Source organism: Pipistrellus hanaki (genome assembly GCF_964339955.1).
Source record: "Pipistrellus hanaki genome assembly, chromosome: 6".
In the NCBI taxonomy this organism is placed as follows: Eukaryota; Metazoa; Chordata; class Mammalia; order Chiroptera; family Vespertilionidae; genus Pipistrellus; species Pipistrellus hanaki.
Genome location: NC_140508.1, coordinates 50863772 through 50882936, shown reverse-complemented (window position 1 = coordinate 50882936; position 19165 = coordinate 50863772). Strand labels below are relative to the sequence as shown.

General features: G+C 41.9%; 1 protein-coding gene across 2 annotated transcripts in view; it reads left to right on the top strand.

Annotated features, from left to right (window-relative positions):
• FBXO15 (F-box protein 15) overlaps nucleotides 1–18753 on the top strand; it is a 38000-nt gene extending 19247 nt beyond the window's left edge. The window contains exons 9-10 of one of the 2 annotated variants that reach the window (XM_084887166.1): nucleotides 14603–14727; nucleotides 18372–18753. In XM_084887166.1, coding sequence (XP_084743292.1) covers nucleotides 14603–14727; nucleotides 18372–18641 — 395 coding nt within the window. In that variant the 3' untranslated portion in view covers nucleotides 18642–18753. The remainder of the gene's footprint in view (nucleotides 1–14602; nucleotides 14728–18371) is intronic. The other variant, XM_084887167.1, reaches the window with a different exon arrangement.
• Nucleotides 18754–19165: the final 412 nt, after the last annotated feature.

The following is a 19165-nucleotide window of genomic DNA, read 5'->3' as shown; positions in this document are numbered from 1 at the left end:
ACTTCTGGAACTGAGTTGGCACTGTCTGTTGTTTGTCACCAGTGAGCTGTGAGAAACCTGGCTGACTCCAAGGTGGCTGTCTGCAGGGAATGGCAGGAAATCATTCGTTAACAACCAGCTATCGAATGCAGGCACTGTGCACAGCTCAGGGGGACAGATGTGTGGCAGACACAGCCTGCTTGCCCTCCACAAGGCGGGGGCAAGGGAGCCTGCTGAGCCAGGCACATGGAGAGGGTAGTGGCTCTGAGGATTCCTGGACAGGAATTCTGAGGGAAGTGGGGAACTGCATTGATATGACCCAGTGGGAGACATTCAGAGGCAAGCATCCCTGTGCCCGGTGCTGTCCTCATCCGCCTGAGCCTGTAGCTGAGGCTCTTGTCTTAGACTCCAGCTTTGGGCTGGTGTGTTCAGTCCCCGGCTGGGGACCACCTGCACGCACACGTGTGTGTGTGTGTGTGTGTGTGTGTGTGTGTGTGTGTGTGTATGTGTATGTTCCTCATTTCTTAACAGATCTCCTGACCACCTGACAGTGTCCCCCTCAGCCAGCCACTGTGTCCAGGAACAGGCTTTTCCACCTCTGATGGTAGATAAAAAGGCTCTCTGTCCTTTCTTCTCTCCCCTAAGATTCATTTGACTGTTTGTCTTTGCAACCTTTGCTTAGTCCTCCCCCAAGACCTGGGGTGTTTTCTCTTTGTACTTCTATGTATTCTGCCACCTGACCAGTCATGGCTGCATGAAGAGTCTTTGTAGAAGGATCCCAATAATCTCTCTTCAAGGAGAACTTATGGTCCCAAACCAGTGCATTTTGCTAACTGCTCTTTGTGTGTTGCCACTAAAATGAGGCTGAAAGGAAGTTTAGGTGAATAAATATTTGCCACTTGCATTCAATTAATGAGAGGCAAGAGGGAGGGGAGGAGAAGCAGACAGGAAATGTTGAAGGAGGAATTTATAAATGAAAACTAAGGGAAGCTTGCAAATATACCTGGTGGGGTTGTCTGTTTACATTTTGTTTTCTGTGCTTTTGGAAATGTGGATGGACTGTTGGCATTGGGTCCCCAAGACCAGCTCCTGGCTCAGGATACAGTTATGTCATTGGCTACAATTTATTACAGCAGTAGGGCACTGAGCAAAATCAGTGAGGGAGAAGGTGCAGGGGGTGATGTCAAAGGAAACCGGGTGAGTCCTCAGGAGCCCTCTTCCTGAGGACTCACACAGGATCTGCTTATTTCCCTGGAATGAGATGTGAGAACACATGTGACATGTTAGTCACCTGAGATGCTTGTTGGAGACTCAGCCTGGCCCAGGGCTTTTAAATTAAAAAAAAAAAAATCAGAGAGGAAGGGAGAGGGAGAGAGAGAGAGAGATAGAAATATCAATGATGAGAAAGAACCATCAGTTGGCTGCCTCCTGCATGCCTCTCACTGGAGATTGAGCCCACAACCCTGGGCATGTGCACTGAATGGGAGTTGAATTGTGACCTCCTGGTTCATAAGTCGATGCTCAACCACTGAACCACACTGGCCACGCCTGGCCCAGGGTTTTTAGAGGGGTTTGGTCACAAAGGTACCCTCTGCCTGGCACTACCAAATTTCCAGACTCCTGGAAGGAAAGAGACATTAAGCATAAACCACATTGTGGTACAAACCAGTAGGTGCAATGAGCCACACTTGACACTTAGGAATGGATCCAAGTTCCTAGACACCAGCATGGGCCACCCTGGCAAGCAGGTCTTTCTAAGGACAGGCAGTTTGGGCCTGCTGTGTGAACTCCTTTACAAGGTCCATGAACACACAGATGAGGGAATGGCACAGCCAGTGAAAGAGCAGGCAAGAAGCTGTCCAGTGTCTTTGAAGTGCAAATAGAGCTTGAAAAAGGGTGTGATCAGCAATGCCAAGTGCGAAGGAATGTTTTTATTTTTTTTTATTTTTTTAATCTTTGTGTCAAGCTAATGATTACCAATTCTCAGAACTGAAGGAAAAATGTGTTGCACAGTACAGTGTACTTATTTTTGTCATCAGGACCAAGAGGGAGTGATGCCAAGAAGCCAAGGAAACAGAGTTTTAAGTAATAAAGTGAGGTGCTTCTGTCTTTTGACTTTTATCTGCATTGCTATAAAAATGCATTTAACAGCTAATGTCTTACTATGTGGTTTGAATTTCTGAATATATATGAATTATAAAGAAGCAAATAAAAATCACTCAAGGGCAACTGTTTATGTTTTGGTCCATTTTCAGATATTTACTTGTGGACCACATTGTGTAAACAACCCACTTCTTCCTCTCATAATTGCCTTGTGAGCAGTTTCCCATGTCACCTAATAGTCCTTGAAAATTTGATTTTGAAAAGTTGTATGACATTCCATTGTTTGGTTTTATCATGATTGATTGACCTGTTATCCTAGTGTTGGGCGTTTAGGTCCCCATTTTTCATGATTATAGTGCTATATCATGAGCATTACTTTGAAAAATCTTTGATGATTTGAGAGGTGAAAAGGACATCTGGTTTAAATTTGCATGTTTTGAATATTAGGTTGACTATTTAAAAAAATGATTGACCACAGCAGAGGTTTATGGGCTGCCATTAGCCAGCTGTTTAGGGGGTATCTTTGTAGGATCCAGCTTCAGTACTGCCTTTCATGGGTGTGTGGCCCTGGCCCTCAGTGTCCTTGCCTGCAGAAAGTGGTAACATCAGGACCTCACTTACAAGGTTCCTGGTGGATGAGGGTGATGTAGTAAGGGTTGCCTCCAGGATGCTTCGCATGTGTTGCTGCTATTGTCCTTATTTTTACATTCCTTTCCTTTAAAAATATTTTTATTGATTTCAGAGAGAAAGAGGACAAGAGAGATAGAAACATCTAAAATAATAAAAGTGTAATATACTAATTAGACCAGACAGCTGAATGACCTTCCAGACATCATTCCAGCCATCCTTCTGATAAAGCCGTGGCAGCGGGGGCTGAGGTAGAGGTGGTTAGGGGTGATCAGTTAGGCAAGCAATTAGGGACAATCAGGCAGGCAGAGTGGTTAGGGGCAATTAGGCAGGCGGGCAAGCAGTTAGGGGTGATCATTCAGGCAGGTGAGTACCGTATTTTTCGGACCATAAGACGCACTTTTTTTCCCCCAGAAGTGGGGGGAAAAAGTCCCTGCGTCTTATGGTCCAAATATAGCCTACACATATACTTTTTAAAAAAAAGTTTTTTTACTTGCCCGGCTCTGTGTCGTCTCTGTGTGCTTGCCCGGCTCTGTGTGCTTGCTGCAGCCACTGTCCATTCCTCCGTGCCCAGAGTGTCTGCCCCGCTCTGTAAACCCCGAGTGGTAGAGGAGTTCCCATGTATGGTAGTCAGCCTCCATGCCCTCGCTGCAGCCATATCTCCATGTCAGCCCAGGTGCGGTGTACGGTAACTGCGTAATCCAAACCGTAATCATCGCCTGTACCCCTTGCTGGCCCATACTCCGTGCCCGGAAGAATGCCGCGTCTATTCCCCCAATCATTCCTCTCCACCCTCTGTTGCCGTGCTTGACTACTGGGTAGGCGTACTATAGATCTCAGCAGAACCTTTACCATAAATCTTCAACTTTATTCTAATTTATTACTGAAGTCTCTCATTATTGTGTTTTACAGTACATTTTGTCTTTGCTGACTGTATTTGTTAATAATGGTTCTAAATGGTTCTAAATGCTGCTGTTTACTTTACAGGGTTGATTACATGTGTTTATGACGGTGATGTTGGGTTTTAATGCACATAAAATATTTTAGGACACTATTTGTTTCAGAATCTTTTTTTCTTCATTTCCCTTCTCTAAAAACTGGTGCGTCTTATGGTCCGGTGCGTCTTATGGTCCGAAAAATACGGTATTTAGGGATGATCAGGCAGGCAGGCAGCAGGCAGAGTGGTTACAGCCATCAGGCAGGCAGCAGAGTGGTTAGGGGTGACCAGACAGGCAAGCAGTTAGGGGCAATCAGGCAGACAGGCAGAGTGGTTAGGGGCAATCAGGCAGGCAGGTGAGCAGTTAGGGGTGATCAGGCAGCCAGGCAAGCAATTAGGGGTGATCAGGGAGGCAGGCAGAGTGATTAGGCATGACCAGTCAGGCAGGTGAGCCATTAGGAGCCAGCAGTCCCGGATTGAGAGAAGGTGCAGACTGGGCTAAGGGACCCCCCCCTCCCCCCCACTCCCATGTACTGGGCTTCCTACATGCCCCCTATTGGGGATTGAGCCTAAAACCTGGGCATGTGACATGACTGGGAATTGAACCTTGACTTCCTGGTTCATAAGTTGATACTCAACCACTGGATTACATTTCTTTTTTTCTTTTTTCCCCCCTTTTCTCTTCTTTTCTTTTCTCCCATGTTTCTTCTATTTTGTTTCAATTTATTGGGGTGACATTGGTTAATAAAATTATATAGGTTTCAGGTGTACAATTCTATAATACATTATCTGTATGTTATATTGTATGTTCACCACCCCAATTCCAGTTTCATTCCATCATCATTTATCCCCTTCTATACCCTCTTCTACTTTCCCCTACCCTTCCTCTCTAGTAATACCCATTCTTTTGTATCTATGAGTTGTTTTTTTCATAATACTTTCACCTTCTTAGTCCAGCCCTGAAATCTCCTCTCCTCTGACAGTTGTCAGTCTGTTTTCTGTATCTATGAGTCTGTTTCTATTTTGTTTGTTAGTTTGTTTTATTTATTAGATTCCACATACAAGTGAAATCTTATGGTATTTATCTTTCTTTGATTGGCTTATTTCACTTAATACTCTCCAGGTCTATCCATGCAAAGGGTGATATTTCCTTCTTTTTTATATCTGAGTAGTATTCCATTGTGTAAATGTACCACAGCTTTTTAATCTACTCATCTCCTAATGGACACTCAGACTGTTTCCAGATCTTGGCTATTGTAAATAACACTGATAAATATGGTTGTTCATATATTCTTTTAAATTAGTGATACTTCCAACTTGTTCTTCTTTCTCAAGATTGCTTTGGCTATTTGGAGTTATGATTCCATATAAATTTTTGGAATATTTGTTCTAGTTCTGTGAAATACACCATTGATATCTTGCTAGGAATTGCACTGAATCATAGATTGCTTTGGGTAGTGTGGACATTTTAATGATGTTAATTTTTGCTACCCATGAACATGGTATATGTTTTTACTTATTTGTTTCTTTCTCCATTTCTTTCTTTAGTATCTTATAATTTTCTGAGTGTAGGTCTTTACCTCCTTGGTTTATTCTTGAGTATTTTCTTTTTTACATTTCTTTTCTACCTGAATTTTTGTATGATAAATTCCATTGTTTTAAATGTTTACGGGATTTATGTGAGTTATGTTCTTTGCAAGTATTTTCTTCATTTTTTCTGTTGCCTTTTGATTTGGTCTGTATTATTTTATTTTTTTAAAATATATTTTATTGATTTTATACAGAGAGGAAGGGAGAGAGATAGAGAGCTAGAAACATCGATGAGAGAGAGTCATTGATCAGCTGCCTCTTGCACACCCCCTACTGGGGATATGCCCACAGCCAAGGTACATGCCCTTGACCGGAATTGAACCTGGTCCCGTTAGTCCCCAAGCCGATGCTCTATCCATTGAGCCAAACCGGTCTCGGCTGGTCTGTATTATTTTGGATCTCTCAAAGGTATTTTGAATTGTATGTAAACCTATGCTTTCTTTGATTAACATAAAAATGTTGTCCAGCCTGTAGGTTTACATGCCTGCCCCTTTTAGGTCTCTCTTTCTGTGGTGGAAGACCAGGGCCCCTTCTGCATGTGTCCTCCCTGCTTCCCCTCCACCTTCCTGTTGCATGGCAAGATGTTTCAAGCTTTACTTGTGTGTTTTATTATGAAAATATATGATCCCCCCAAACATAAGATTTCATAGTAATGAGCTTTTATCAAAGACTTCTTAGTTATTTCCATCCATTTATTCTTTTAGATGTATTTAATAATTACTTGGGCAGATTAAAAAATATCTCATTTGCATTTTGATCAGATTTGTATTAAGTGTGTACATTAATTTGGAAGGAATTGATCTATTTTTATTTAGGGTTTTGGACTATCCATTTAAGTTAGGAGAAATGTTCCTTATGTAGGTCCTGCACCTTTCTCTGCACATTGATACTTCCTTTTTGTGTTGCTCCTGTGATTAAATTCTTTTAGATGTTTCTATTAGTTGTTTGTTAAATTTGTTCTATATCCTGTAGAGTTTTTGCAATATGTTTCTCATTAAAATACTGATTAAATATTCAGTGCTTACTCTTTAAGGCATAACAGGAAACGCTGAGGGGATAAAAGAAGTTATGGGTCCTAGAAACTTCTTTTTTCCTACCCAAAACATGGAGTTATTCCACTCTTTAGCACCAGAACCTGATAAGCCCATAAAATCTCCCTTTAAGGTTTGTTTAAGGTATTTTTTGCATATATTGTGCTATCTCATTTTTATTTTTTCCCAAAATAGATGACTATTTTTTGTTCCCTTTATTCCTTGATACTAATTACTTTCTGTGTTTCTAGGTCAGCTTCCCTAAGCACTTATCATAACAGGAAGGCATTAGAAGTAGTACATTCCTATCCTGTAGTGATTACCTAGAAAAATTAGAACAGATAATTTCTTAGAGCATCTTCATCAATGATTGTTAGTACATTTTCTCTGCTTTGTAAATTTGGTGACATAAAATATCAGCATTACATATCACCACTCACAGAATGGAGAGCCCAACTACCCATGCATTCTGTCAGAACTCCTCAGGGAGGGCATGATTTGCCGGGCCCTGTGTGACATGCAGCTGTGGACTCCTTGTCAGGAAGTCCAACGTTAGGAATCCAATATGGCAACAGCAGAGGTTTAGGCTGGGGGCCTCTGCAGCTCACAGGCTGGGCCCTGAGCTGGCTCTACTGTGAGCCAGGATTTGTGTGGAGGAGCCTCGTGCCTCTGGAAACCATCAGGGGAGCCCCTTTCATCTCCCTGCATTTCTGGACTTGGATTTATGCTTCAAATTTGTCCTCAAAGTTTTATTTGCTCTTTCTTTTGGGGGATTTGAGTGCTTTTAATCATTTAAAAGGAAGGATGGGAGTTTTTATTTTGTTTTCAAAGAGGTTGAAATAAGATTTGTTGCTTTTTCAAAGATGTTTATTAAGGTGATTGTGGAAATAGAATCTCTTACTTAAAACAAGTAGTTTGAGGAAGATAAATCTAATAAGGAACATAAATAATGGGTCGTCTCATCTTTGCCCCATTGTGAATTATTTGGTGTTAGGATTCTAGATCCCCAGCACATTGAGCTGAGAGCTGCTTCTCAGATAACAAATGTCTTATCCTCCATGATTCCTGTGCCTCACTTCTACTGAACTGTTAGGGTTTCTTCTCATTGTTCCAGGACTTTGACCTCTTCTTGGCTTCACTTTCCAGGATACACAGTCTGGGCTATCCTGTCAGTGTCTCATCCTTTGTAGCTTCACAGAATCCCTTTCCTGATGTCCTGGGCTTCCCCCCATGGATAACTACAACACTGCTCACCTTGACATTGATTTTCTAACTTCTTAAATGAGCAGCAGTTCCTTAGGAAAAATTACAAATGTATGTCCATTGGGACTGCCATTACCAAGAGTAGCGTTCCCACTGTCTCCAGCCTCACTTCATCTCCTTGGCTTTGCTCAGGTCACAAACTCAGCCCTGACTCAGCCCTGTGGCCAGATGAGCAGGATGCTTTATTCTGAGCCCAGCTTCTAGCTGCCCTCTGAAACATGAGGCTGACCTGGACTTGTTTCTTAGGAACATTGGAAGAGAAGCAGAAACAGCTAACCATATACTTTCCCCTTAAATGTCTTTGGAAGGCTAGTCTAGAAAAAAAAGTAATTTATACTCAAATGGACTGGACTGATAGAAAATTGATCCAAAGGCATGCCAGGGAAATAAAACTGAAAATACCACTCTAAGCCTTTAAATACATCATTAGAAAAAGCTATTTTCAAACACTATTGAGTTAATGAACAGTGAATTTTAAAAGAGTCTCAGTACATAATTTGTTCTTTGTAAAATCAAGTTAATTGTCACCATATCAGGAACAATATGACTGACAAATGTGGCCTATTAGGACCCTACTTTATATGAAAGAAGTAGAGACCTGTGGCTCAAAAGTTTATAGGAGATTTATTGATGCCATCATACCCACCAGGCCTGAGCTGGGGAGGGAAATTTCCTAAATAGTAATTATAAATTTTACTTTTTCAATCTCTTTAATTCATTTGACACTTGTAACTTAGATAGCAACCAAAAAAAGGGAGTGAGAGTTCTGATCCTTCTCATGTTCAGAGACCTCGCTTTTGATATTCCACTATCTATGTTTATAAATAGCTACTTAAATTTCATGTGGATCAGGGGTTTGGAAAATAACAGGTATCTGAAAACAATTAGCTGAGAAAGAGAGAGAAGACATGGACATGCCTTGAGGAGATTTATGTTAGAGACCTAACAGGGAATGGGGACACTAAAGATTTCCTGTCCTTGAGAGTTAGTGCCAACTCTGTGTGATCATTAGACTCTAATGATTATACTGTCTTGTTATTCATTGTTCCTCTGTAGCATCAGGTTTCTGCTGCTTTAAATTGTCAATACTCTGTGGCAAATATTTTTGAGTTTATAAGGTCTCCTGATAAATCTTTACCCGGAGAGTTTATATGAATGTCTGTTTCATTTCTTTGTGTATATTTACCTGAGGTGGTGGACTAGGGTCCATCTCATTCAGTTTTTATCTCATCAGGTTTCTCTGCTTAGTTAACCCGTGTTCTGATTTTCATACTCATATAAATGAATCACACAGGGTATGCTCTTGTTTCTGGGTACTTTCACTACGTTTCTGTGCATCTAGATTCTTCCTTTCAGCAAAATGCCTCTTAATTTTGTCTGTGCTGTTGCAAGTATTGTTAGCCATTCCTAGCTACTGATGAATAGTAGTCCACTGATTGTGCAACAGTTTGCTGGCCCCCTTGTCCCCACCTTTCCTCCTCACTGGCCTGCTCACCCATACCTGCCCCCCTGCTGGCCTGCTCATTCCAAGTTGCCCCCTCCCCTGCTGGTCCTGATCACTTCCAACTGACCCCCATTGATGGCCTGCTCACTCCCAACTGGCCCTCCTGCTGGTCTGCTTACCCCCAACGGCCCCTGCTGTCCCATCCTGGGCTGATCACCCCCCAGTGACCCAAGGTCCCAGGCCCTCCATTTTTATTTTTATTTTTTTCAGCACCCTCTTGAGTGGAGGCCAGGGCCAGCTGGAAGCAAGTATCTAGGATTTATTTATCTTCTATAATTGAAACATTGTAGCCTTGAGCGGAGTCCAGAGATGAGTGGGAAGCTTGGCTTCCTCCATTGCCAGGGGAAACCCAAACCTCCTGTTTGCTCCGGCTCTGTGGCCATTGCCATTTTTGTTGGGATTTATTTATCTTATGTAATTGAAACTTTGTAGCCTTGAGCAGAGGCCAGATCTGGCCAGGGGGGGCAGGAAGCTTGGCTTCCTCCATTGCCGAGGCATCCCACGCTTCCTGCTTGCTCCAGCTCCATGGCTGGCCACCATCTTGGTTGGGTTAATTTGCATACTCACTACTGCCTGGTTGGTGGGCATGGCTTGGTATAGGGGGGTGATGGTTAATTTGCATGTTTCTCTTTTATTAGTGTAGATACCAGACATTTTTGTAATAGGCAAGAAAATTTTATGATAAGAATGCCACTTTTTTTTAATGTGTAAGAAAATTTTATGTATAAGAAATGGCCAAGTTTTTTTTTTTTTTTTTTTTAGAATGATTGCACTATCTTACACTCCTCTCATCAAATGTTCTGGTTGCTCTATATCCTGACCAACATTTGATGTCATTAGTCTTTTAAATTGTAGTTGCTCTCTTGTGTGGTGGTAATAGTAGCTCATGGTGGTTTTGATTTGCATTTTCTGATGGCCAGTAATGCTAAGTACTTTTTAATGTGCTTATTAGTCATTTGCATATCTTCTTTTTGAAGTATCTCTTAAATATTTTGCCTTTATAAAAATGAGTTGTTTTTTCTTTATTCCTGAATTGTAGGAGTTCTTTATGTATTCTGGATACCAGTACTTTTTCTGATACATGTTTTTTAAATACTTTCTCCCAATCAATGGCTTGCTTATTCATTTTGTTAATATCTTTTAGTGACAGAAATTTCTTATTTTGATGAAATTTCATTGATCCATTTTTTTATTTTTTATTTTGTGGATGTTGCTTTCTTTTTCTATCTTAAAACTTTTCATATTTCAGGTTATGGAGATATTATTTATTTCCTTCTGGCTGTATTTTGGTTCTAGCTTTTATATTCAGGGCTATGATCCATCCTAATTAATTTTTGAGTAACAGATGAGGTATGGGTTAAGGTTCATTTTATTTTCTCAGAGGGATAGCAAGTTGTTTTTTTATGAAAAGACTTTCTTTTCTTGTTGGATTATTTTGATGTTTTTGTCAGAAATCAATTGCTTATAAAGTATTAGGTCTATTCTGGAACCATCTCTTCTATTCTGTTGATCTGTTTGTGTGTCTTTATAGCAACACCATACTATCTTAATTGCTGTAGCTTTATAATTAATCTTGAAGTCAATTTTTTTTTCTTATTTTCAAGATTGTGTGACTATTTTAGATCCTTAACATTTCCATATAAATTTTAGAATCAGCTTGTCAAATTTAATTTATTTATATATATTGATTATTTACAAATTATCTATTAAAATGCCTCCTGGGATTATGATTGGGATTGCATTAAGTCTATAGATCAATTTGGATAACTGGATATCTTTTTTTATTGTTTAAAGTATTACATGTAATAGTACATATATCTCCTTTTCCCCCTCCCATCGACCTCCCCCCAGCCTCCCCTACCCCTTGTCACATGCCCTCATCCCATCCCCGTCCCAGTGTCTTGTGTCCATTGGTGTGCTTATATGCATGCATACAACTCCTTTGGTTGATCTCTTTCCCCTTTCCCCCAACACTCCCCTGCCTTCCTGCTATAATTTGACAGTCTGTTCGGTGCTTTACTGCCTCTGTATCTATCTTTTGGTTCCTAAGGTTATAATGTTCTTTATTTTCCATAAATGAGTAAGATCATATGGTATTTTTCTTTCATTGCCTGGATTATTTCACTTAACATAATGCTATCCAGGTCCATCCATGCTGCTGTAAGTGGTAAAAATTCCTTATTTTTTATAGCAGCATAGTATTCCATTGTGTAGATGTACCATAGTTTTCTAATCCACTCATCTGTTAATGGGCATTTGGGCTGTTTCCAAATCTTAGCTATGTTGAATCGTGCTGCTGTGAACATAGGGGTGCATATATAATATTATATTCTTTCAGATTGGTGTTTCTAGTTTCTTGGGATATATTCCTAGAAGTGATTACTGAGATTACTGGGTCAAATGGGAGTTCTATTTTTAGTTTTTTGAGGAAACTCCATACTGTTCTCCACAGTGGCTGCACCAGCCTGCATTCCCACCAGCAGTGCACAAGGGTTCCTTTTTCTTCGCATCCTCACCAGCACTTGTCATTTGTTGATTTTTTGATTGGATATCTTTTTTTAAAAAAAATTGATTTTAGAGAGAGAAAGAAAGAGAGAAACATTGATTTATTGTTCCACTTATTTATATAATCATTGGTTGCTTGTATGTACCCTGACTGAGGATCAAACCTGCAACCTTAGCACATTGAGGTAACATTTTAACCAGCTGAGAGCTACCCTGCCAGGGATGATAGGTAGATATTTTAACAATAGTGACCTTATATCCCTGAACATGGTACATCTCAACTTTCTGCTTGGCAGTAGACTGGCCTTTAGATGGAATATTATTGTTGAGATAATCATGTCAGGTACTTAGCACACTTAACCTATATAACAATCTCCATTGTAATGACAGTATTTATTATTAATTTCATTGATCTGAACAAAGCTTTATAAACTACTTTCCATTTGTATCTTAATTTAACTCAGCTTGGAGCTTGATCATGGCTGAACAGTCACTGAATGGCTAGGTAGAGTTTGGAATGAGATCATTGTGACTCCCAAGGTGATGTTGGATCATGCATGTCACTGAAAGCCACTTTGGTCAGGCTGGAATGACATTTCCCTGCATTTGGTGTGGTCTTATTGATTGCCTAAAGTTAGGATTTATTCTGAATGGTTTCAGGAACATAGGAATTCAATGAGGGCATGTTAGTCACAGTGAAGGGACCTAGGTCACTCACAACCTAGAGATAAGGTAGCTTGGGAAGGGGCAAGAGTGAGTGTAGGACTTACAGATGGAGAAATTACCAGACATTTAGGGGAGTTATAAATTTTCCCTCTGCATATTTTTATGGTAATTTGTAGATTTTTCTCTCCTGGCAACAATACAAGAGCACATCTTCATGAGAATTTAATCCACTTTGTAAACACTCAGCTAGTATGAAACTAATCAGTGATTGTTTCCCCTTTTTGTATGTATTTTAATCTATTATAACATAGGCTCTAGACACAGAGCAAGTTTGCATTGTATCTTTACCAGTTATCAGCAGTATGACCTTGGATAAGGTACTGTTACCCTCTCTCTGCAACGTTTTCTCACCTGTCAATTCAGAAAACTATAATACCTATTTAATAGCATTATTTTAAGGTGTTCTTTTAAAGTAGTCTTTTATGTTACTATAGGTGAAGTGCTTGCACACCTGGTGTGCAAGTACCCAAAATTATTACCTGCTTTATATGCACACACATTCATGCACACCTTCATTGCAAAGAGAGAGATGCCAGAGAAGTGAGGGGGTGGGGAGCAGGGGAATATAGATGCATACATAAAGTGAACACCTCTGCTCATGTTCCAAATAAGTCAGAGTCCTTATGCATGCTACCGACACTTGAGTGAGACCAGAGGCCCTGCCCCTCTGCTGACTAGCTTAAAGCAGATTGTTTAAATGTAGGACGAGCTTTACCTCTTTTCTCTAATGGACACAGCAGTCACAGAGGATTGAAGGAAAGTGTGCTGACCTTTAAGATACTATGGATATTACAGTTGTATCTGGGAAGGGGAGGGTGTCTGGTGATGATAAAGTAACAGCAGTCCTTGCCTCCTCCACAGACTTCAAGTTCATTAGCTCCGACATTGCCATTGAGATGTTATTGGCTGTTATACGTTGGGGTCCATTTTCAGCAGTGTCCTGAGGATGAGCCACATGGAAAATGAAGTCCCGTTTCTGTCCGGCACGTCCGGCTGCGCCAGCTGGAGGCCTCTCGCTTCTGCGCACGGCCGTGCAGGAACACAGAGCAGGGCAGAGCCACATCTGGTCCTTTCGGATTGTCATTACTGCGCCTCCGCTGAGGCCACTCTTCGTAGAGTTCCTGCCTGCTGTACTGAGCCCTGTGGTGACAGCAGACTTGCCTGGGAGGGCAGTGTCATTTGGCTCTCACTACATACCTTGGGCAGGGGGAGTGAGGCTGCGTGGTTCCTGCTAATTACTTGCAGCCTCTTCCTTGGAACAAAAGCAGGTTAGGCCATAGCAGCCTGCTGCCCTGGCTAACACCCCCCTCCCTCAGGGCCCCAACACCTGCCTCACACGGGTCTGTCTCTCAGAGCACCTTGTGTCACAGAAGAGGCAACGGGCAGAGTGTGGTCCGCATCTTTGGGCTATCACTGCATGAGAACACTATAGAATTGCTAGAATAGGGCTTTGGCTCTTAAGGTAACCCAAGCTTTGGTTTTATTTTATCCTGTGACATTGCCAGCTAAGGGTCAAAGAACATGTACTCTTCCCCATTTCTCTTCCTTCTGCTTTGCCCCATGATTCACATCACATGTTACCTCTGTCCAGGTGTCTGTCTCTGCAGAAGTCATTCATCCAGGGAAGGTGCTGATACGTGTGCCAGGCGTGTTTCAGACTGAGGAAATGGGTGGGTACCTGGAGCTCAGCTTTGCTGCAGACTCTCTGACCATAAGTGCCTTGGAAATCAGAACATGCATGTGCCTGGCTTGTGACGGGCCCTTGGTGGCCAGGTTGCTCTTAGGTGGATTTGAGTTGGTCAGTGGAGGGACAGAACCTCTGGTCTCATTCACGCTATTGGTAGCACGTGTAAGCATTTTGACTTACTTAAAGCATGATTAGAAGTGTTCACTTTATGTGTGCATCCATATTCACCTGCTCCACAACCTCTCACTTCTCCATCATCTCTCTCTGCTCCCAACACTTATCATCCTGTCTGGGCCATGTTTGGGCTCTCCTTTCTTAGACCACACCGTCCTCGTTTTCCATTTCCCTTGCTGTTAGCTTCATCTGCCTCATTAGCAGTCTCTCCATCAGCGATGGGGTGGGTATCCAGGTTCACCCTAGTCCTCTCCCTGCTTTTTCAGAGCACCTACACATTTTTCTGTGTCTAGGACGCAGGTGCACTGCCCTGGCTTTCAGCCAGACACTTGGGTTAGCAATGCCAGTGCTTCCTCCACCAGGGGCTCCAGTTCTTAGCTGCGAGGCGACCTTCATGCAGCAGCAACCCTGCAGAGTCCCGACTTCTTGTCCTGCATCAGTATACAGTAACTCAAAACACATTAAATTTTTTTCAGGATGTATTGAAAATGGATATGTGAAGCTCATTGTGATACATTTTCAAAATAGCACAGAGCATCTGCCTCTGATTGGCAAAGTGGGCCTTTCCTGGAGAACTGATGTCTTTGATGGCTGCATAAAGGTAAGGGGCTGCTTTCTTTCCTTAAAGTGCCCTGGTCTCTGTATAAGGAAAATGTCTGTTGATATATATGTATGATATTGCTTTTAAAGTTTTAGCCTTATTGTTCCGGTAGCCAAAGGTGTGTGCATGTCCTTTAGCCACTGCCAGTTGGTCGTGCCTTTTTCAGTGTTCCCTGAGAGAGGTGGAGGAGGCCTGCTGCGCGATGCTGGTTTGCAGCCTATGCCCCTCAAAGCCCTTCGGTCCATTTGTTCTGTGGAGAAGGAGTGGAGCTGTAGGTCGGACCAGGGCACTAACATTGACTCAAAGCATTTTAACTACTCATCTGCCAATTCAAAATTTATTGCAGTTATGACATCCAGGACACAGCTATTTCCTTGAACAAATATGGATGGGAGAGTGGATTTAGTGGTTGAGAGTTGGCAGAGAAGGGGGAAGAGGAGGAGGAGGGAGTGGAAGAGCAGGAGCAGGGATGTTCTAACATATGTTCATTTCCTTCTGTGGTTCTTATGCCCATGGCTGCTCCATCTTTATTTTGTGGGAATGAATAGAATATACATATTTAGTGGGATGGATCTCTTATGAATGCAGAAGTCCTCCAGTAACAAAGTTTTATTCTGCCATACGTGTGTGAACACCTCATTGGAACTATCAGTGATGATGACTGAGACCAAGAGCAGTATTATTATCAATGAACATTAAAGGGATTAATTATCATTAAATACAGTTGACCCTTGAACAATGCAGAAGTTAGGGTGCCAAGTCCAAATCCACATATAACTTTTGACTCTCTAAAACTTACTACTCATAGCCTACTGTTGTCTGGAAGTCTTACCAAAAACATATACAGTGGATTAACACATTTTGTAAAAAATGGATTTAGATGGGTCCATTGTACTTCTGGCACCAGTGCCAGGGTGGCATGTCCCTGTCCTGGGTGAGGCAAGGCTCCCTGTTGTGCGGAACGAACTGGCATAGACCAGGGGCACTGGGCAGGCTGGCAGTTCCTGCAGGGATAACACTGTGGTAAAGAGCTTGGGCTTTGGTTCACGTGTCTGTGGGAAGTTACTGAAGGTTTCATGTGCCCCCTAAGTAATCTGCTGAAGGGCATTGGTTTTTGGGCCCTTGACCTTTCTTCCCAATTTCCTTCTCTCTGCCTTGCCCAGGATGTCTCCCCAGAGCTCACAATTCTAACTACATTTCTGTTCTGTGGGTTCAGCTGAGGAATTAAGAAAATTGAGAGCCCACCAGACCAGCAGTTCAGTTGTAAAGGGTGAAGGTAAAGACAGGTTTGGTGGTTTCCAGAACCACCCACCACCTGTATTACTTGGGAGCTGCCATGGCCACACATGATCCCCTCCTCAATCAGCCATGCTGATGGTTGCTTATTCCAGCTCCAGCCACGAGATCAGACAGAGACATCTTCCAGCTCTCAGTTTTGGCTCTGGTTCCAGGTCTCAGCTCAGTAAGGCTGCAGTGTGGACAGCCCTTATTCTTGTCAGTGAGCTGTGGTTCCTGTCATGCCAGAAGCAGAGGGGTCAATGATGTGGTTCGTTAGGCTGATGGGTGCGGGTCTGGGATCTGGACAGGCATCAGTACCAAAGTCCAGGCTCCGAGGCACTCCTGGGGCCACATGGATGGGCACCCCCTGCCGTGGATAGGGCTCTCAGTTCTGGTCTGTTTCTTTGCAGTCAGGGGTCAGGGGTGCTTCACGGGGTCCATTCTTTACTCAGGTCTCTGCCACAGTGGGAACCAGTCCACATCTTATTTTTTCTAAGTTTTGGAATGTTTGCATTATTTACATTTCTCTAAGATAAACATTTTTTTTTTTGAGTCAAGAAAATGTATAGCACAAAAACCCATGCCCTTTGATATGCTCATTCTCAGATTCAAGTGGTCAGCACTGTCAACCCATTTAGCTGTGTACAAACTTCTAACAGCAAGTCTATGCTGATGTCTGTGAGAACTCTGTAATTATGCTATTATCTACGCTCAGTCCATGCTGATCTCTAATAATAATATCTAAGTTGCAACTATTAACACACTAATATAGGGCATGAATTATGGCAAATAATGAGCCATGTCTGAAAAGGTTAGTGTTAGAAGGGTTTACTCTTGATATCAGTTCATTGTTTCTTGAGAATTGAATTATTGATTATTGAGAATGAATTAAAATATGTATGTAAACTGCTGGGATCAGTCTCCAATACATAGAACATGTTAAAAAATACAGTTCACATGTACACACATGCTCTTAGCAGCATTGTACACATTAGCTAAGAGGTAGAAGAAACCTAGCTGTCCATTGGCAGGTAAGTGGATACCCATGAAAGGGAATAGTACTCTACCTTAAAAAGGAAGGAAATTCTGGCACCTGCTACAGCATGGATGAGGCTTGAGGACATGATGTTAACTGAAATAAGCCAGACACAGAAAGGAGATACTATTGGATTCCACTTATATGTGTAGCCTAGTGTAGTCATATCCACAAAGACAGGAAGTAGAAGATTAGGTGTCAGGGGCTGGGGGAAGGGATTGGGAGTTGTTTAATGAATTTGGTCAAGAATTTCAGTTTTGCAAGACGAAAAGAGTTTGGGAAGTAGGTGGTGGTGATGGTTTCAAAACATGCCAATGAACTATATACTTAAAAGGGGGGTATGATATATTAAAAGGGGAGCTGCTAAATTTAAAATGTAGTCCATTAATAACATTAGTAGATAGAGAATAGACTTTCAGCTGTCAGAGGGGAAGGGAGTTGAGGAACTGGGTAAAAAAGGTGAAGGAATTAAGCAAAAAATTCTCCCAAACTGATAAGACACAGATAAATGGTGATTACCAGAGGGCAAGCGGGGGGAGGTAGAAGAGGGTAAAGGAGGGGGAGAAGTAATGATGGAAGGTGACTTGACTTGGGGTAGTGAACATACAATATAGTATACAGATGTTGTATTATAGAATTGTATCCCTGAAGCCTGTATAATTTTATTAACCAGTGTCACCCCAACAAATCCAATAAAGAGACAACAAAATAACAATAATTATCAGTATCTCCAGTTCTGTCTCCTGCCCCTGAGTTGAATCCTTATTCAGTGATGCCCTTTAGATCCAGTATGTCTGAACCAGGCACATTTCTTCTACCCAAATCCTCCTCATGTTCAGATACCAACTTCTGCTCAGTTTGTCTCATATCTCTTCTTTCCTGTGAGTTACTAGACTGCTCACTGAGGGCTGTTACCACCAATGGCCCACTACCACCAGTGTCCACATCCTGGTTCTCCTGCTCCTCACTTACTGCTCTCATTCCTTTACCAGACCTTCCTTGATTATACCAGTGATGTGAGCAGGTGCAGTGGTGGACAGACCCACCTTGACCTCATGACTCTATCTGTGAGCCCAGCTGTGCCCCATAGCTTCCAGTCCTACACATGTGTCCCTTTCCATCACGTTCTTTGTGTGTGCTGTGCCCTCTTCCTGCGATTTTGTTCTTTTCCATTCTCCCTCTTCTTTCACTTGACTCTTGTATGCTTCACTTACACTTTCATACATTTATCAATTAGACCTGACAGCCAGTTGGAATCAGCTGTTTTGTCCTCACACGTATAAATATTTGTGTTTTTTTTTTTCTTTTTCTTTTTTTTTTTTTCCTGTAGAGTTGTTCTGTAATGGATGTAACTCTCTTGGATGAATATGGGAAACCCTTTTGGTGTTTCAGCTCCCCAGTGTGCATGCGATCTTCTGACAACCCCTCTGATGGTCCTTATTTCGTGGGACCGACATACTGTATTGATTATGAGGACTCGACAGGAACAATGCACGTGGAGCTGGTATGGATCGAGGAGACAGAAGAATACTTCATTGTCAGCATGGTCCTCTACCTCAGCATAGCGAAAATAAACCACTGGTTTGGAACACAATACTAAATATTAGCATTAGGTGGGAAATTGTTGATATAGTTTATTTTGGACTAACCAGATTTATTTTTGGTATTGAAAGTAAAAATAAAACAGTAATCCATTTGATGCCTCTTATTTCACATTTGAAATTATGATTCATAGGTCATTTTAAAGTTAATGTTTAAAGGATTTAAGTTAAATTTTTATAGATTGAAAATAGCACATTTTGATGAAAAAGTCATCTAAAATAAAGAAAAAAGATATTTAATTCTATTCTGCCCTTATCCTATCTAATAAGAGTAATATTCAAATTGACCATACCTCCACTACACACAAGCCATGCTCACAAGCCAGTTGGGAGCAAATATGAAAATAAACCCAACAAAGATGGCTGTGGCCACAGAGCGCAGGAGGGAGGCTTGGATTTCCCCGGCAATGGAGGAAGCCAAACTTTCCACCTGCCAATGAGGGCTTAGGCCTCCACTCAAAAATGGCAGCAGTCACGGAGCTGGAGAGAGCAGGAGGCTAGGGTTGCCCCCGGCAATGGAGGA